The following is a 20,863-nucleotide window of genomic DNA, read 5'->3' as shown; positions in this document are numbered from 1 at the left end:
ATTGTGATTATTACCTTATTACCAATAAATTATGTCTATGTCTATTGTCTATTACTAGAAATTTTTATAAGTAATAAGGGTCTCCATTTTAGAAATGTAAAATTTTTGTTCCGCATACGAAAATATGAGTTTTCTAATATTTCCATATGGATATTTTCGCAAGTTTTTAAACTTTTCGTCAGCACTTAAGTAAATGAAACGCTACAATAATCTACTGAAAACTTTATATTATATTATCTATATTTAGTGCCTTAGGTACATCGTATTATACATCATAATCAACACCAAAATTATACAAATAAGTTTACAGTAATAAAATTACAAATACATACAATTGTTATAATAATAGTTCACTGATAGAGAACTTTTTATTCTAACAACGAATAATAACCAAATTTAGTAAATATTTTTTTAAGTAAAACAAAATGCTCATTAGAATAACTTTATAGTCATAAAAATAAAAATTACATTTAAAATTTGTGTATTTCATAAATTAATAACCACCTCTAGTTGGTCCCCATTTTAAATTACGCAAACTTTTGAACACTATGGTAAGAGACACCATAATGTTGATACGCCTCGCCAGCGACTCATACTAGAATCTGACGGACTTTGCATTCTCCCTTAGGTGACTTAAATTTCAATTAGGGACCTAACAACAACGCAAAAATGATAACACTGCTCCCCAGGTAGCAAAGTGACGTCAGCGACGTCATAATGACGTTATTATGGCGTCATAATGACGTCGCTGACGTCATAATGCCGTAAAAATGCTGTTAGTCACAGAGGATTCCGCGGATATCGAGAATCTAAATAGCATTAAGTATTTGCTCTCTGCTCTAACGCTCTGGCATATTCGACTAGGCGTTTCTGCGACATCTCCGCAGTCTGCCTTCAGCGCTCCTCTTATCCACCTCGCTAACTAAACACAAGTATATAAATAGATAAATATTAAATAAGACATTTTTACACAAATTGACTAAGCCCCACGGTAAGCTCAAGAAGGCTTGTGTAGTGGGTACTCAGACAACGATATATATAACATACAAATACATAGAAAATAACCATGACTCAGGAACAAATATTTGTGTCATCACACAAATAAATGCCCTTACCGGGATTCGAACCCGGGACCATCGGCTTCATAGGCAGGGACACTACCCACTAGGCCAGACCGGTCGTCAAAACTACTACTAATATACATATACTAACAGCAACACACTGATCGTTGGTAGACCTTATCACATTGCAATAAGATTTACAAACAGTCAGTCATATGCCGGCTGTACACTCGTCAAGAGACCCCGAGACAGGCCGTGAACGAGTGTGTACAGCCGGCAGACGATGGTAAACGAGTAAACAGTTAACTACTAGTTGACTCCGTTGATGGCGGCAAGGTCCTCGCGCTGCTCTAGCGAGGAGCGCGGCGCGATCTTCTCTCTCTCTTCGTTGCCCGCTAGGAAGATGGCTAGGTGTTCCTGTCATGAGAAAGTATTATTTAGTGGAATGTAATAAAATTCATTACGCAACATGGTATCAACAAAAATCACTCAACTTAGGCTCCATAATAAGCTTAAAATTAAGTGCAATAAATTAGAATTTCAACATGTCACCATCGTTGTGAATAAAAGAACAACCGATCGAACCAATGTTTCTAGTGTGCCTTGCAGAGATCGAATATATGGTCTTCAGTAAGCCAATTAGTAACCCATTTTCCGGTCTGAATATAAAATTGTGTCATTTCTGTCTAAAATAATCAAACTGAAACCTGTCCAAAAGATGTCCTAAAACATAATATGAAGACCTTACCAAATAGACCTTAGAGCTGGCCTGCAGCTGGTACAGTAGCTGTTCCAACTTGCTCCTCCAGCCGCGGACCTCGGCCAGCGCGGAGTCTACCGGCAGCGTCTGCGGAACCAAACCAAACGATACTCTTGAATAGAAACCTGGGTGAGATTTTATAAAGCTACGAATTCGCAAGTGCGAGGTCTACCAGCAACGTCTGCGGAACGAAGCGAATTCAATCTTTATTATTTATTACTATAATAGTAATAAACACCGATAGTACATATTTCGGTACAAAATGTTTAGATGCCCCGCTTTCAAATTTGAATGCTCGCGCGGAGTATTCTGACAGTCCATAGAGTTGTAAATAGTCTGTTCAGGACTGACAGCAAATATTTATTATGTGCAAAAAAATGAACAAGAGGCCTCTGACGTTTAAAAAGATGGGACTTAGGACGTTGATCAGTCTGTCAATTGTGGTTGGTGCAACTGGCCCTTAATCGCGTATAATTAAATGTTTTGTTAAATAATAATGAGTAAAAATCGTGAAAGTTTAAATCAGCGAATTCAATCTTCATCAGAAACCCTCTTGGTGTGATTTAATAAAAACCTACAAGTTACCATTTTACAAGTCTAAACCGGCAATATCGGTCAAAAGACGCTCATTATTGAACAATCGTCAATACCTTCTACTAAGAACTTATAGCTACGTCAAATTAAGCCGAAAATGGGCGATCTGCGGAAATAATTCGTGTAGCTTTGAAAATTGGTACATTTATACCTTGTGGTGTACAGATGAACATACTAAGTCCTCGGGGGTGGGAGGTGTGCTGAGGGTGTAAGGGGGGGGAGGGTTGAAGGTACCCTTTTTCAGATTTTTGCTCATATCTCGAATATCTGTACGAATAGCATTATAATTACTTCGGACAAATGATTCTACATAAAATTTTCTATAAATTAGGTCATATTCATTTTTACTCTACGGCTAATACTTTACGAGCTACAGGATGTTTAAATTAACATAGAGATAAAAAATAGACGATTTAAGAAAATGTCGTTGCTGCAAATTGTGCTTGACCATAATTATAACGAGTAGAAATTATACTCGTAAATGGTACGGGTATTTGGTACCTTTCAAGGTGTTTTTGAACATTTTAGCCATATAATATGTCTGACGAAATTTGGTATTTTTTGAAAATCGTGTTAATAGCAGGCGTTAGTGTTAGTTTGTAAACAAAAGATATTTAGATTTAGATAAATTTATTTAATTTTATTATATTACAAATTGTTAGGCTATGTTAAATTACTTGAATACATAGTATACATATTAATCTACTAGAACCAAGACTAGAATATAATTCGATGGAGTTTATTAAAACCATAGACATAATTAATACTAAACTAACAATAAAAAGTAACCTAAAATTAAAACTACCTCATAAAACTAAAACTAATACCTAAACAATAAATAAAACGTAATATGGGTGCCCCAGCCCAATATGTAAAGCCTGACCAGGAATATATGATCACGCGCCATGTTGCGGAATTTCATTGGAACTATTTTTAGGGGTCAAGACCCGCTGTCCGTCTGAATAGTATTTAAAAATCCCCAGGTAGCATTTAGACGTCATTATGACGTCCGTTACGTCAATATGACGTATAAATGACGTCATTATGAGGTCACTTGTACGTCGCTGACGTCACTTTGCCACCTTGAAATACTCGAGCGCGTCAGATTAAGATATGGTGGTTTAATTACTTGTTAAATAGTGCCCATTTCAATAATCTGACGATTTTAACGATCCGTAAGCGAGTGGCAGGGTCACAAAGTTGCAAAAAAAATGTGATTGATTTATATAATTCTGTACCTATTTAAAACAATATACAAGAAAAACAACGAGATAATTCAAATGTCAATAATATGTCAGTGCATTTACGTAGGAAGTGGCGCCCTCATTTATTTTATACAATTTCTTGTTGGACTATACAATAGTCAAAGTTAACATAAGATACTACTCGTATTAGAAGTATTAGAACAAATATTTCAAGTAAACACTACTATATAAATTATAAACTGAAATAAATGTCATATACTAAGAAAAAGTGACCAAAGCCTCCAGTACCCCAGGCTGGAATCAAACCAGCGTCCTCTGCTATCGCGGCAGGTGCTTGTACCATTCGGCCACCAGGCCACAGCGGCATAGGTCGAATTTTTCCAAGTATATGCACTTCTTACTGAAGGCTTATGGCACCCCCTGGCCATCCCTAAGGTAGAACAGTATGTTTCGACCTTCTAACTGGATCATCCAGCCTGGGATACTTTTTTTTTCATAAGACATTTATTTCAGTTTGTAAATAAGATAATCAAAATTATCACATAGCCAGAAATAAAAATAAAAATAATGTGGGGTCGTGACAGCGGCGTTCTCGAAAGCAGACGTGGCAACATATGTGGTGAGTGGGCTGCACGTTTAAAATCACGCTCAGTAAGTGACCCCTTTCTACCGTCTGTACCCCCAGCCCTCACACCGGCGTTGCCCTTGAGCCATCTTCGATTTCGTGTTTTGTGGGGGCCCATGTTGTGAGGGTGAGTCACCGTCTGCCGGCAATAAGATTGGGCGTTTTATTAGGCGGGCGTTCGGGTTTTTTTATCCCATATTCCAATAATTCCATCTCTTTCACTCAATAGCCTAGTTCATTTAATATATCATCAACTTGCAAAAGTCCTTATACTCTGGCGGGAGCTGTTTATCCCATATCAGTCAATCGTTCCGCGACTGCTAACGAGCAGTCATTGTGTGAAGGAAGGCTTCTTCAAACGTTGCAACAAATGTAATATCTAAAAACCCTAAGTCTAGAACGAGTTTCAACGAATTCAATCGATCGCACCTATCTATCAAAATTTATCTTACGAGTTGTTACCCAGGTAGCAAAGTGACGTCAGCGACGTAAAAGTGACGTCATAATGACGTCATTTATACGTCATAAATACGTAACGGACGTCATAATGACGTATAAATGCTACCTGGGTAGAATGGCATAAGTTATCAAGCTCTACAGTACTCTACATTGTCCCATTGTAATTAGATTTTAGTTACGTGCTAGCAATTTTCACACAGTCCACCAATCGTTACGCTAGCTACACCGACTCCATTAGTAAAGTACGGAACTCTAAATAATGACGGAAGATTGCCTTATTGAGGGGGGAGTGGCGCTGAGCCGCTGAGCACTCGCAGGTGAAGCGACAGGGACACGCGCGCGAGCTCCGCGAGGGCGGAGCTGCGGCTGCGGCTGCGGGGGCGCATCTGTCGTGGCAATGGCGTTATTCTCAACGTGTACCAAGTCCAATATACGAGTAGACTGGATTATCGTTTATTTCTATCCGTCATTATACCTTTTGCAATTGTTACAAAGATACACAAATTAACAGAGATTTGATAAGTTTTATGACGGCCACGCGAGAGAATACTCGTTGACTCTTCTGTGATTGTATAATATAAACATGTTAAAATAGTGTTGATTCGTGAAATGACACCGTTGTTTATTATTTCCTGGAGATGTTATAATGAAGAAAGACCTAGTATTTCCTCAATAAATATCATGAATTAATACCAAAACTTACCTTGAGAAGCGCGTCAGCGGCACTGGAGAGATGCTTAGTCACTATCGCCAAGCCGGTGCTCACGTTTCTGAAAGGAAACCATGCAGTCGATAAATAAGAAATTAGGTTTATCAAACTACTTCTACTTTACTTTGCTCTAGATTAGATTAGAGATTATCTTAGATTATAGAACCGACTACTTCTTTCGCGGTTTCTGCAAGCAGTTAGCGCAGCAATATCACCACTGTATCACTTCAAAAAACTTGAAGATTCGCAGGTTAAAGTTCGATAAGATAAGGCCACTTAGGAAAATGGTATATGATATAATCACAGCAAAAATAACAACGTTGATATTCCTTGCTGGACTACCTCTACTGAAATCTTACTGTAGATGTCTCCTGGTAGTCCGGCCCTCAAAAATAGCCATATTTCATACAGTCCGGCCTAAAAAAGATAGCGCAGGCCGTAGTACGTGGACCCCGAATTATAAAGTTTAGTGACTACTGGCTTGCGGTATTTAGGTTTGGTACCTAAGTATTAATTGCAAGTATAAAGGGCTCAATATTCTAGGTCTCTTCTACTTCTATGAGAAGTTTTATATCGTCAATATTTATTACAGAACACTTTCAGACCGTGTGGTGGTTGATAACAAAGAATACGTCGCAATTGCAGAAAGGTGACGGGTCGCTCGATAAGATAATACGCCATTCACTATAAATTTCTCGTCGACTGCAAAACGCGTGTGGGCAATATAATATAGATCAAATGCGTTATAGGTATACTCATACATATGTATATATGTGTCCAGATCTAGTTTTTTTTGGTATGAGGATATTTCAATGAGTATTAGGGGTCGATTCAGTCAGAATTTCAATATGATAGCCGATGTAAATCATATAGTCTAAGATACGTTATGACGTCATATATGGTCGACCTTTCTATTCAAGTATTTGGAACTTATTTCGTTCGTCAGACAAATCGGTGAAATTTTAAGAAAAAAAAATATTTTCAAAAATTTATTAAAAATAGCCTTGACCATATTTCTTTAGGCAACCTTATTTATTTGTATTCAGGAATTCAGGAACATATTTTCTTTCATAAAATATAAGTTTCATCCGTCAGACGTATCGGTGAAGGTCGACCATATATAACGTATCTCCTACTAACTAATAAGAGCATATCGTCGCTATACTTACTCAACCTCATATCTGCAACCATCATTTGATGGAAATTTCGCTTTTCTTTCATTCGGAATACGGGTGTTTTTGTCATCAAATGAGTGTTGCAGATACGAGGTTGAGTAAGTATACCGGCGATATTAGGGTTGATCAACTAAAACTTGTAGAGGTAAATTGACATGCGGAATCAGTCATAAACGGAACTTCTTAGGGTTTGGATAGCACATGCAGTCTATAAACTTGCCAGGGTATGTCTAAACTGACCTGGGTAGGTCCGTGTGCGTGTAGTTGACCAGATGCACCATCTTGCGGGCAGTTTCACGCGCCAACAGCACCACCAGCTGCTCCAGGGTCTCCGGCCGCGCCTGGTTCTCTGGCTCCGGCTGGCTGAGGGACGAGTACAGCTCCTTCACCTTCTTCCACGCCAAGACAGGGTCTGTGGCTACCTAGGAACGAAGTTGGAAATTAATTGGAGGCATACCTGAAGTATCAGGTACGTGATGTTATTTTTTTAACACTTGATAAAGCTAAGAAGCCTATACTTAATTGACATGAGAACGTAAGTTTACGTACGTTGATTAGCTTTGAATTCAACGGTATTTGTATAAAAGTGGGTTCCCACGGCCCGTTGTTTCACGGATCTGACCGCGCCTCAGATCATGGGAACGGTCGCATCCAATGAGGCCTGTGGTCGCCTGTCGTCACCCACTCCCGACGGATAACCGCACAGGCATCCACAGGCGTGCCTGACTTGTAATAACATGGGCCGTGGAAACCCACCTTAATACAGATTTATGCAAGTTAGTTGCCAACTTGCCATACGAGTCACGTCCCCTAAGCACGTCCCCGACAAAGTAGACTTCAATACATATATTATTATACTCTTTGGTAGACTTTATGGATTGACAATGTCAAAGAGCTACACCAAGTTGCTATGATACAACGTTGGTCGTATATACCCCCGTACTTTAGAAGTGTTTTTTTCCTGTTTGAAAGGTTAGGTTTGACTTGACAATAGGGGATATTACTGCAATGTTCTGCAACCAGGGTGCAGCACTAGCCTTTTTAGTAAACCATAGGAGTAACTTATACATACTGTAGCTTTAACAGGTTTTTGACAAGTTTTCAGAAATAATAAAATATGACATTGACACATCAAGGCGGTTTGTTTACAGAGGACCTACCGGGAAACGCGAATCCGAAATTTCACTATCTGCCTCTTTATGGCTCGAAATATGCAAGAGTGACCTGAGTGACAGAGATGTTAGATAACGAAATTTCGATTTTCTTAGTTTCGCGATAGACCCTCAGATTGTGGTAGTGGCGCACTCTACGCAGAGTTTCGCGTAATATTCCCTATATTGATTAAATAAAGGTAAGGGTTGAAAATAGCTACGGCATCGCTTATCAATAAGCTTCTCGCATTTTAATCAACCGTATTTAAAATCTACACTAGGTACTTGGAAACACCAAAGGCAAAAGAACGCGCGGTCATTCAGCAAAAAGATGGGCCAATCATGTCAAGAATCATCGCCTTCCATGTTTTTCAGTTTTACACGGTCGTATGAGAAGCGCTGGACAGAAACCGGTGGAGGCATATCCTCCGCTCCAGATGCAACCCAGATGCCGACTACGATCCTCAGACATGAGGGACCTAACATAGACATAGTATATACAAGTAGTTATAGACGCGACATCAAGCGACCGGGGGTAAGAGAAAGAATATTCATATAAAATTTGGGCAGCATAGGATTTTTCTCTTTCACTTATAAATTTTGGTATTTCGCCATCGCCTACCTATGATGCCACCCGGTCGGTGATAAGGACAAAGCATGGCACTAATTTCTCTTTCCTCTTATAGGAATCGCAATAAGAAGTGTCAGGCCCTTGGGACCGAACCAGAGAGAGAGAGAGAGGGAGAGAGTACTTACTAGTTCCGCCACGTAGACGAGCACGTGTATCTGTTCGCGGATGGCCTTGGCCTCGGCGAGCGCCTGGCGCGTGAGGCGGCGCTGCAGCTTGCGCCGGAGCCGCGCGCCCGCCCGAGCCCCCGCTCTCCGCGTCAAGAGAGAGAGAGGGAGAGAGAGAGTACTTACTAGTTCCGCCACGTAGACGAGCACGTGTATCTGTTCGCGGATGGCCTTGGCCTCGGCGAGCGCCTGGCGCGTGAGGCGGCGCTGCAGCTTGCGCCGGAGCCGCGCGCCGTGCTGCACGGCCTGCGCCGCCGCCGCGCGCCCGCCCGAGCCCCCGCTCTCCGCGTCAAGAGAGAGAGAGGGAGAGAGAGAGTACTTACTAGTTCCGCCACGTAGACGAGCACGTGTATCTGTTCGCGGATGGCCTTGGCCTCGGCGAGCGCCTGGCGCGTGAGGCGGCGCTGCAGCTTGCGCCGGAGCCGCGCGCCGTGCTGCACGGCCTGCGCCGCCGCCGCGCGCCCGCCCGAGCCCCCGCTCTCCGCGTCAAGAGAGAGAGAGGGAGAGAGAGAGTACTTACTAGTTCCGCCACGTAGACGAGCACGTGTATCTGTTCGCGGATGGCCTTGGCCTCGGCGAGCGCCTGGCGCGTGAGGCGGCGCTGCAGCTTGCGCCGGAGCCGCGCGCCGTGCTGCACGGCCTGCGCCGCCGCCGCGCGCCCGCCCGAGCCCCCGCTCTCCGCGTCAAGAGAGAGAGAGGGAGAGAGAGAGTACTTACTAGTTCCGCCACGTAGACGAGCACGTGTATCTGTTCGCGGATGGCCTTGGCCTCGGCGAGCGCCTGGCGCGTGAGGCGGCGCTGCAGCTTGCGCCGGAGCCGCGCGCCGTGCTGCACGGCCTGCGCCGCCGCCGCGCGCCCGCCCGAGCCCCCGCTCTCCGCGTCAAGAGAGAGAGAGGGAGAGAGAGAGTACTTACTAGTTCCGCCACGTAGACGAGCACGTGTATCTGTTCGCGGATGGCCTTGGCCTCGGCGAGCGCCTGGCGCGTGAGGCGGCGCTGCAGCTTGCGCCGGAGCCGCGCGCCGTGCTGCACGGCCTGCGCCGCCGCCGCGCGCCCGCCCGAGCCCCCGCTCTCCGCGTCAAGAGAGAGAGAGGGAGAGAGAGAGTACTTACTAGTTCCGCCACGTAGACGAGCACGTGTATCTGTTCGCGGATGGCCTTGGCCTCGGCGAGCGCCTGGCGCGTGAGGCGGCGCTGCAGCTTGCGCCGGAGCCGCGCGCCGTGCTGCACGGCCTGCGCCGCCGCCGCGCGCCCGCCCGAGCCCCCGCTCTCCGCGTCAAGAGAGAGAGAGGGAGAGAGAGAGTACTTACTAGTTCCGCCACGTAGACGAGCACGTGTATCTGTTCGCGGATGGCCTTGGCCTCGGCGAGCGCCTGGCGCGTGAGGCGGCGCTGCAGCTTGCGCCGGAGCCGCGCGCCGTGCTGCACGGCCTGCGCCGCCGCCGCGCGCCCGCCCGAGCCCCCGCTCTCCGCGTCAAGAGAGAGAGAGGGAGAGAGAGAGTACTTACTAGTTCCGCCACGTAGACGAGCACGTGTATCTGTTCGCGGATGGCCTTGGCCTCGGCGAGCGCCTGGCGCGTGAGGCGGCGCTGCAGCTTGCGCCGGAGCCGCGCGCCGTGCTGCACGGCCTGCGCCGCCGCCGCGCGCCCGCCCGAGCCCCCGCTCTCTGCATCTTGTACTATGATGCTCACTGTACACCAACCAAACACACACTCATTAAATGCCCACTGGGTACTCTGAGATAGAGAAATATCTCTGTTTTGGAAAAGTATTCCAGAGTTGCAGATACTTTACTATTGATGCTGGCTGTACGAGAGGCATTCTCCGTGTTCAAGAAATTGTTTAACTTAAAGACCTTTTTCAGTACTCATGGAATTTTAGTAAACTACAAGTTTTGTTCATTACTAACAGCGACGCTCTTCGCTGACCATCGTTGAAACTTCCGTTACATGTCCAGGGGCGTAGCTAGAGGATATGGCGCCCGGGGCAGTCACCAAATTTGCGCCCCCTGACTACTGACAAAAATTTCCCTGCTGCTGCCTTTTGCCCATTTTGGCGCTCCCCCTTGGATGGCGCCCGGGGCACTTGCCCCCTCTGCCCTCCTCCCACAGTCATGTCATATTATGTCGAATACTTTGAATACTCAACAATGTAATATTTAATAAAATAATTTGATTTGTTCCCAAAGTTGTAAATATAAACAAGTAAGTTTCATATCGCTAACATAAATTCTCAGGAAGTCACTTAAAATTGAAGACCCTCGACATCGATCAATCAAACGAAAGACAAAAGCGGTCAGACAAAGTTGCGATAATCGAAACGGTTCCCAGTTTATTGCCCCGCCCCAGGGTTAATTGGGATCCGCACTTGTCTGACCACCGACCGTCCATCCATCCGTCTTACAACCTGTGACGGCTGTAACTGGTCAATTAGTGTATCAATAATTGCTTGACTAATTGCGGAGATAGCGGGCAAACGGGCAGAGTCCGGCGCATCCTAAATTACTGATAACACAGACGTATTTGAATGGTGTCATGACCTAACCTAACTACCGAGGTCTTCGGCTTGGGATCAACAGTATATAAATGAATTTTGTGGGACAATCTTGCACATATCGATCTAGGTAAATACTATCCGCGCACGAATTCCGTGAATGTTAGGAATGTTGGGCGTCATGACCGAGTGGTGTCATTTTGTACGTACGGGCACGGCGCACACCCTCCCACTTCCTCGACCTCCGAATGCACGGAATTGGCGCGCGGACAGTACATAGAAAACATTCATAACTCACGAACATATATAGCGATAAATACACAAATAAATATAAACAGGAAGATATTTTTTACACCAAAGACATGCAGGTAATCTGGTGGTTTTAGAGGAAGTTCGAAAATAGCAGCGGTGGAAATTATAGATAAGTTCTTGAGTGCTATAGGTATTTATATAATATGTATAAGTAAAACAAGTCATGAAACAATGATACTTATGTATTTATGTTTCTTTTAAGCATTATAAACAACTCCGCAGTACTTTTATTTGGTGTAAAAATGCCCTATGTAGTTTATAAATTATAATGACGCAATATTTACTTTAAGAATCTCCGCTTAAATTATTTGATTTCGAAATTCACGCTAGACACTTCCGTTGGTATAGTTCTTTCTAATCATAAAACCTGAAGTAATACGATAAACATTTGAAAGAATAGCCAAAAACTTAGAGCAGGCTAAAAACTATGTTTTTTTTTTATACCACGTCGGTGGCAATCAAGCATACGGCCCGCCTGATGGTAAGCAGTTACCGTAGCCTATGGACGCCTGCAACACCGGAGATATTACACGCGCGTTTCCGACCCTTTAAAAACCTGTACACTTCTTTTTTGAAGAACCCCATACTGTAGCCCCTCGGGAAAACGCGTACGCGGGAGGAAATTCCTCTTAAACCGCACAGTACCTACGCGACCATTTAGGTGCTAGGGTGTGAGGATGAACACCCTGCCGATGGCGAGCGGTGCGGTGATAGAAAGCGGCCGTTGGCATCATGTCAAACAATTCTTCAGAGCACAGCCCATTGTACAAGCGGTAGAACACGCATAAGGAGGCGAAGTCTCTCCTTAGACTTAAAGGTTCAATACCGCTTGTGAGTTTGGGATCGTCGACGATTCGAATCAATAAGGGTCTAGTTTCCTCGCAACCAGGGATCGAATACCGGTATATTTTTCATACAAATTAACCGGTATTCAATTGCGATATTTCGGTTGTTTATGTATATTTTTCCATTTCCATTTAGGTAATCTGATAACCCATTGTCCTTACCTAAATACCATTCTACAATCTTCCTCCTTCCCTTAGTCCCAGTTCTATCTGGGGTCGGGCCTCCTTGTACGGCGGCGCCAGGACGCTCTATCCTAGGTTGTCATAGGGGTAAGGTTCTGGGCTTTCATCTCCCGCTTGATATTGGACCACCATGTGTCGGGAGGTCTTCCTCTTCCCAAGGATTTAGTGGGGATATTTAGGACAGATTTAACTGGGAAATGATCATCTCGTTTCATGATGTGGCCGTACCATCTAAGCCTGCTTTCCTTTACTTTGTCCATAATAGGGGCCACTCTGAAAGAGCCTCTCACGTGCTCATTGCGTATTCTATCAAGACGGGTAACACCGCCTGCCCAGCGCAGCATCTTCATTTCCGCTGTGTGCAACTGCTGTTCATGCTTTTTTGCCATTGTCCAGCACTCCGCTCCGTACATCATAGCAGGTCGGACAGCCGTCTTATAGATCTTGCCCTTAGTTCGCACTGGCATACGGGTGTCACAGAGTACTCCAGTTAGCGATCGCCACTTCATCCAGGCGGTGTTAACTCTGTGACTGACATCTGCGTCCACGCGAGCATCAGTCGTAAGCATAGAACCAAGGTACTTAAAATGTGTGACTCGAGGTAATGTTGTGTTATCAATTGAGATATTGCAAGATGTTTCTTCTTCACCACCGAAGTCGCATTCCATGTACTCTGTTTTTGTGCGACTGACTCTGAGACCGTGTCGTTCGAGCTCATTCACCCATCTGTTGAAGGTCTCCTGCAAATCTCTTGCCTTCTTAGCGATGAGGATGATATCATCCGCATATAACATACACCATGGCATTTCACATTGTAGGCCTTTGGTGATATAATCCATGGTAACATTAAATATCAAAGGACTCAGAGCGGAACCTTGGTGGACTCCTACGCCGACGAGAAAAGGCTCACTAACACCTGCGGGGCTTTTGATTTGAGTTTTAGCCTCTGAGTACATGTCTTGAACGAGGGCGATGTAGTGTTCTGGGACATTTTGAGCACGCAGAGCCTGCCATCCCAACTTCCTTGGGATCCTATCAAAAGCCTTCTCTAGGTCAACAAATACCATGTAGAGATTTTCTTTATTGACACGGCATTTCTCCATCAGAATTCGGATTATCTGTATGGCCTCTGTTGTTCCTTTACCTGCTGTGATACCGAACTGGTTTTCGGTTATTGTGGTCAGCCTTGATAGCCGCGCTCCAATTACTAAATACCATTCTACAATATCAAAGAAATATTTCAAATGCTACGTGATATTTTGATTTTAAGTTACACCGGTAACGTTCCCTGCTTGCAACCCATATCTATCGCCGGTAAAGGCCGAAGGGTCGCAGTGATAATGATAAGAGCCAATTAGACGAAGCGCCAGACACGGTTCGAGGATGCGCGTATCGCCGACGGAAACTGCCGATGTGCTTCATTCGGGGCTAATAATAGACCTTATTTATGCTCTAGTTTGGTGGCTTGAATTATCGCTTGGAGACTGCGTGCAGTCAGGAGGCCTAGCCAACATGACAAGCGTACGTCGACAAACTCCAAACGAAAAGAAACAAGTGCGATTCAGACTCGCCCACCGAGGGTTCCGTACTTTTTAGTATTTGTTGTTATAGCGGCAACAGAAATACATCATCTGTGAAAATTTTAACTGTCTAGCTATCACAGTTGATGAGATACAGCCTGGTGACAGACAGACGGACAGATGGACAGAGAGTAGTAATAGCACTAACATTATTTTTATTAGCTATGTAAGTTACTAACACATATGGGTGTATTAGGCCTGAAATAAATGACAATTTAATTTAATTTATTTAATTTAATAGGGTCCCGTTTTTACCCTTTGGGTACGGAACCCTAAAAAATGTATCGGGATGACAGATGCTACGAAAAGTCACGTGATGATTTCCATACATTATTTAAGTTTCGATCATATAGTTTCAATTTACGTTTTTTTATAATTTCTATCAATGATTGTCATCTTGGTTAGGCCTCCAGCGGGGCTAAGATGGACGGCTGTCTATCATTTGTCACCGTCTGTCACGCTCTAACAAGTACATAAGTACGAAAGTGACGCATAATATGGCAAGTGACAAAAACGCGACCATGATACCGGTGCAGGAGTTAGAAGCTAAGCGGGCTGTTCAGAATTACTATCACACACTTTTATTCTCTTAACAATAAAGTGTTTATAACATGTTTAACACCTCGCTCGTTCAGCAACTTTAGCTGCTGACTGTAGATGGAAGGGTCGTCAATCAGTGTGTAGAGCGCACGGTCCAGAACGCTGGCCGTGCTGGTCACCGCGAGTCCAGCACTATCCTAATTGCTATAGGGCTACAGAGGGTCCACGGCCAAGATCGAAAAATCGAATACCTAACGTTATCTACCTCTCTGCCGCTCGAATATGCAAGAGCGATAGAGAGGGCCTCTCTCAGGAGCAGAACGATTAATTTTTTTATGTTGGCAGTAGACCCTCAGGTACTGACCGTCGACGGGGTCCTTGGTGTCGGGCGGCAGGTACTTGTCCACGTACTTGTCGGCGGTGGACAGCGCGCGGTCCAGCGCGCTAGCGGTCGCGCAGGTAACGCGAGAGTCCAGCACGGCTGTGCCAAGTTGCTTGACGGAGTCCGCCCGCCGGAGCACGTACTGTCGGGTTTCACTGTACATCTGCAAATATGAGAATTGGTTATCATTCTTTCGTCGGTCGGATCGGATAAAACCTATCTATGATACATACTACAACTCCACAGTTCAACAGCTCCGGGTACCTAAATAAAATAAAGCCCCGGTTTTAGGTACCTAAGTAAACACATATTTTTCTTCTTTTGTGCCGTACATTCATATACATACATCACTTACTTAAAAAAATTTGGGTAGCTAATCTAAACAGTCCCCAAATGTGTTCCTGGGAACCGAGGCTTGCTTACCTAATCAGTATTTTTTTCCTGTTGAATACATTATGCCAATTCTTGAATATAATGAGAATATCATTGACACTTAAGCACGATGTCTTATTTATCATTCAATATTAGACTGTAGTCATACCATACCGCATCACTTACAGTTTGCGGCGGCAGATGTATAGAGGGCACTCGCTTCTCCACCACGTCCAGCGACGCGCACAGGAACCGGTCCAGCTGATGGATGGGCGACTCCAGCAGCTGCACTGCTGGCAGCGCCAGCTGGACGCCCGTGCTCAGCGTCTTCTCGTACAGCGACAAGTACCAGCGGAAGAGGGGGTTCGACTCCTGGAAGGTTGCTAGTGTGAGACAGCTCAAACAGTTGAGATGTGCATATTTCAACTTTTCAAGGCAGGATAAGATTTGGATTAATTAAAATTCATTTGATTTAATCCAATATTTTACAAATACAAATTGCGTGTAAACATCAAACGTATATCTTTATAACATGGCAGGTCCGGGTGGACTTATCATCAGATGAAAGCTAGTCGAAAGGGCAACAATAACAACAAGCAGACAGGTGTGATTTCAGTTAGGTTAGAACTGCTAGCGCCAAGTCTGGTAGATGTCTAATGACACAACCAAAAAAGTAATCAGCCACATGCTTCATGTACATCATAACACTACCCCTATTTACATCACCCCCTTCTAATTCGGTTTATAAGTAAGTCAAAAAGTCGAAAAGCGGTGGTGGACGAGTGCATCTAACGTCCGATTTTCAATCCGGAGGTCGCGGGTTCAAATCCTGGCTCGTACCAATGAGTTTTTCGGAACTTACTTATATACGGAATATCATTTGATATTTACCACTAGGTAGCTTTTCGGTGAAGCAAAACGTGAAGAAATTCAAAGGTGTATGTGAATTCTCCAACCCGCATTGGGCCAGCTTGGGGGCCCAAACCCTCTCGCGCATGAGAGGAGGCCTGTGCCCAGCCGTGGCTATATGTAGGCTGAATTATTTATTATAAGTCAAAAAGCACGTGCATGACGTCACCGTAAAGCGGAAAACTTCAATAAAGGTTATCAGCGGCATGGGAGATTAGTGTCTCGAAATACTCCTTTGATGTGTCTGTAATAGTCTGTAAACAGGCTTATCTGTGCCCGCTGACCCCGCCACGTGACAAACTGGAAGTGCGAAGTTGCATGCCTGCAGAGATGATGAAATAAAGACCAGATTTCATCCCAGTCATATGTCCAATATTATTCTAATGTTTATATACTGACCCAAAAACCCAACCAAGTGACCAAGCCACTAGCTACTAGGTTTTGTAGTCAGTTATTTGAGTCTATTTTAGTCCTGGATAAGCAATCACGGTCGATTGTTACAAATATAGCAATGGAGGAGGTAGACCCGATTCCACAAATTGTTTAACCAAATACGCTACACTCTTAGAGTTTACGCTTTCAGTGAAAATAATCTGAATTAGAAGCCTTCTAATTTAGATTATTTTAGGGGTGATTCAGGGTTGTTGACGGATCGGGTCCAGCTCAGGGACGGGCCCGCTATCCCTTATCGGGGTTTTATAAGGGTATTGCATAAGGCTTAACTCACCATACCCTTTGCCTGACGAAACCCTTTGTTTTGCTTTTAAAAACCCTTATATAAAGCTACCACATTTGAGTAATCGGTAGCCCAAATACCCTTACAAAACCCTTATCATCCGCTCACCAACACCTTGCATATTGCTTATAAGGGTTAGCCTTATAAAGGGCTTCACTTTTTGCATATAAGCGTGCTAATTTAAGTCATCTACCTTGTTCATAAAGCACACATTACTTCAAATCCGAGCGATCGTCGGCGGCGACGGCGGCGTTCTTTGACTAGGCACGTATTTTCTTTCCTTTTCATTCACTACCGTAGATATATACTAATCCTGTCTCTTTCACGCAAAGGGAAACCTTTATAAAAAGCGCTTAAAGATAAGGGTAACCCTTATTAAGGGCTAGCCTTATTTTTGGTTAGCTTTTCGGTAAGGGTTAGTCAAAGGTAAGGGTATGAATGGGCTTGCAGTTCAAAAGGGAAAGTCTTTCAATGTGTTAGCCGTGTTTAAGTGTCGCCCATTGAAAGGGTTTTATCGCGGAAAGGGTTGTCCGGTCCCTGACGACCAATCAATCTATGTTAAGGATCGGCTACACCGCTGCTCAAAATACGCTGAGGTAACGTAGTCACGGCGTATTTGACGCCAGGGAGACGCTAGTGTGGGATCTCTACATCTAATATGGATGCCGCGCTGGTCGCCGCCGCTCGAGCGTCCACTCTATTTGCACCCTTTGAATGAATGATAATAATAAGAGAATTATCAAAGGAAATCACAAAGTAGCCCTACCTTGATCTTGAAGTACATCTTCCCGGTGACCCCGATACCGGACTCCACGATGGGGATGGCGGCGACCCGCGACACCACCTCCAAGCGCGGCAGCACTGGCTTCGATGATGCAGTCACTGCAACAATAATCTTTTTTATACACGTTTTATACCCGCAAGTTTACTAATAATTGGTGGACCTTAGCTCGTGTGAAAGGGTCAGTGAAATAGGTTGACGATGGTACGTACTAAATACCTAGGTAACCGTAAACTCCTGATTTCTCCATAACTAAACCTATGATTAGAGTTTTGAATGATTCACGGTTAGTTTCAACTAGACTTATCGGAAACTCATAAATAATACAAAAGGTAATCACGGTCTATATCCCGGTCAATATAAGTCTATAGTAAACCTATGATGTCATAAAAGTCATCGCTTCAAAATTCAAAAAATCTAAAACAAGAAACTTTGTTTAAAAGTAAGTTTCACACATTCTGATTCTGGTTCATATTTTCCTGATCCAGCACGAGTGGATGTAATTTTTTTTCATTTCAAACAAACACTAAAAAAATTAAAATGAATCTAAATATAAACATACTAAAAAAACTATTAAAAACTATTAAAAATTATATTAAAAATAACTGCAAACACTTTATGACAACTATTGTTGGATGAAATAGGTGAGGTAGGTGTTATGTATGATGGTGATGTATAGTTGAGGTATATTTTTTATAAGAAGTCTAATATAAGAAGAAACACTACCCCACAAAATCAAAATAAAATAAATATTTACTTAGTTGTAGGTTGAAGTACGAGCAGTGAGGCTGAGTCAATCAACCGCGGACCAGCTGAAGACTAAACTACGTCCATTCACCGGCCACTAACTTAGCCACCAGCTTAGAAGCAAACCCTTGGCTCCCGATAATATCTAATGCACTCGTAATGGGTTAATTATCAACTGACCTTTGCTAACATCATCTAAATAACGACAACACTGAACTAACCATGGATGGCTTTATGTCTTTGCTATAAGGTTTAAAATAAATCAGCCTGTGATTAGCGATGTCACGAAACCAGCATGTTGGTGACCTCAAGTCATAACAAGTACGGGAGAGTGGGGCATGACGGGGCCCTTAACGTTTCAAGTCCAATAAAACTGAAAATGCTATTCTTTTTCAGGTTTTGTTATTTTTATTTCTATCTTTGGTAATCAGTTTTTCATAATCAACACTTACTAGGAACTCTAGGTAGTTAAATAAATAAAAAATAAATAAAAATGGCAAAAGGTGCCTTCTCCCCATCATGCCCCCTAGGTGGGATAAGATGGGGTACCCCTATGAGGCAAGATGGTGTTATAGAAATGATTCATAGAAACAGTATCTTTAGGGACTTTTGGCTATTAGTACCGTCGTCTGATAACTTTTCCCGAACTGTTTTTACTTTTATTCCTTAAGTCGTCTGAGGGACAGAAAATGATTTTGCAACTAACATGTACCCATCTTCCTTTCTATAACATAACAGCATTCACCGCTTTTATCATGGCCTCCTCTGACCACTCTCCTCTATTTTACTTTCTTTTATATTTTTTCACCATTCTACAAGAGAAGAAATAAATACATTCAAATCCGCAATTCTTCATTACCTTAAAAATACGACGGGCAAGATTTTTTGTAAAAAAAAAACATTCCGTATTTGAAACCAAACAAGTCCTTAGTTGTTGACGTGAATGCTGGTCCATAGGTATACATTAACATTATATTTGGGCTGATGATATTAAGACAACAAACATAAACCAAATAAAACAAAAAAATAACAAGGAATATGGCAAAACCAGTTTTTTTTGCAAATAAATAATTAACGACACCATTTGTCTAGCCGGTCACTGTGCGAACTGATTGCCATGATGGCGCCGTATCGTCATGCAATAACAGGATTCTGGTTGGTCTGTCGTGTCGCCATATAAAGCCGCTAATCCGTCTTACCCGCCACCCCGTCTTGCCCCACTCTCCCCTATAGGGCACTGGAGATCATGATATAATGGGCTTGTATTCTATATTACGATAAATAAAATTAATAGCTGTTACGCAAGTGATGGACATCACGTCAGTTGTTGTACGTCAGAGAAAGTTCGATTGTAAAAACAATTACATTATCAAAGTAAACATTATTATGTAAGTGTGCGCAAATATCTACGCAAGACTTATGGAAGCTGGAAGTTCTTTTAAGGGCGAATAGGGAAAAAACATCATATAATACTCACACATATGTACCTAACAAGTTTCACGAAGAACCATAGCCAATAATCGAAATTAAACTATCGTGAGATATATTTTGTGCACGAAGTACAGCCGCCGCGGATATTCGTGCCTGGGGAAGGATTCCCGACGAATCCGAAACATGTCGCCAAATATAATAGTGAGTGAAACTGTACTGATCTAAATATTTTGAACCATAGCCGTATGAATAGGGTAAAATTGAATATACAAAATTTTGTACATTCAAGTGTAAAAATATGTCAGCGAATTAACACCTATGGGACATATTTTTGAGTAAGTTGTATGCACCCATATTTTTACACTTGACTGTACTAAGCAAAAAGCGGTAACGAAATTAAAGTTCTAAAACCAATAAATAATGTAAAATTGTCTGTCACGAAATCGTAGGTAAATATTGTTCTGTCCAGATCCTCTCAGGATAACAAACGGGAAAAAGGAAGGACATAAAATCCTTACCCTTGGGCGGCGGCCCCTGGCTTTTGCTCACAGCCTGCAAGTACGCTTCAGCTCTCTGGGCAATGGGACTCTTTCCCTTGTTGTTGAGCTCCACCTTGCAGCTGCCATTAAAGGTCCTCTTGTACGTGGTACAGGGATGCCCGTTGCCCGCCATTCCTCCCGCCGTCACCGTGATCCTCGCGCTGTACTCCGCAGACATCGACACACCTTGGTATAACTTCACGGAGAAACTACACACAACTGATGCTCGCCAGCTTTAGTCAAACGAGATATTGTAAAGGTTATCTCGCAATTTAAAAATATTTGATCTATTTGTTGTTAATTGTTGTATTTAGGTCATCGCTTGAAGTAGGAGTGATATCATGTTGTAAGCAGGGCGATAAAATGCAGTCGCGGTTTGCGTGATCAGGTTACCTTTTATCCCTTAGCGAAGCGCCTCGTCTCCGGATCCAAACTTTTCGCCGAAATTGTATTGCCGAATTTCACTTGCCAACCAACTTTTC

At 43.3% G+C, this 20,863-nt stretch overlaps 1 protein-coding gene across 1 annotated transcript; it reads right to left on the bottom strand.

Annotated features, from left to right (window-relative positions):
* Nucleotides 1-207: 207 nt before the first annotated feature.
* LOC134749759 (lipid storage droplets surface-binding protein 1) lies at nt 208-20,574 on the bottom strand. The gene is made up of 9 exons (XM_063684790.1): nt 20,361-20,574; nt 17,650-17,765; nt 15,425-15,610; nt 14,849-15,029; nt 10,040-10,221; nt 6,829-7,010; nt 5,408-5,474; nt 1,810-1,908; nt 208-1,478 (listed from the first exon to the last, which is right to left on the bottom strand). Exons 1-9 carry the CDS (start codon nt 20,557-20,559, stop codon nt 1,371-1,373), a joined length of 1,320 nt encoding a protein of 439 aa, XP_063540860.1. The 5' UTR covers nt 20,560-20,574; the 3' UTR covers nt 208-1,370.
* Nucleotides 20,575-20,863: the final 289 nt, after the last annotated feature.

This window comes from Cydia strobilella, chromosome 2 (genome assembly GCF_947568885.1).
Source record: "Cydia strobilella chromosome 2, ilCydStro3.1, whole genome shotgun sequence".
NCBI classification, from domain to species: domain Eukaryota; kingdom Metazoa; phylum Arthropoda; class Insecta; order Lepidoptera; family Tortricidae; genus Cydia; species Cydia strobilella.
Note: the sequence above shows the minus strand (reverse complement) of the source record. Positions and strands in the feature narration are given on the sequence as shown.

Coding starts and splice junctions, on each gene's coding strand:
- LOC134749759 (XM_063684790.1), bottom strand. CDS start 20,559: ATGTCTGCGGAGTACAGCGCGAGGATCACGGTGACGGCGGGAGGAATG. Junction 15,030..15,424: donor TACATCTGCCGCCGCAAACT/GTAAGTGATGCG, acceptor TCATATTTGCAG/ATGTACAGTGAAACCCGACA. Junction 1,479..1,809: donor CCAGCTCTAAGGTCTATTTG/GTAAGGTCTTCA, acceptor TTCTCATGACAG/GAACACCTAGCCATCTTCCT.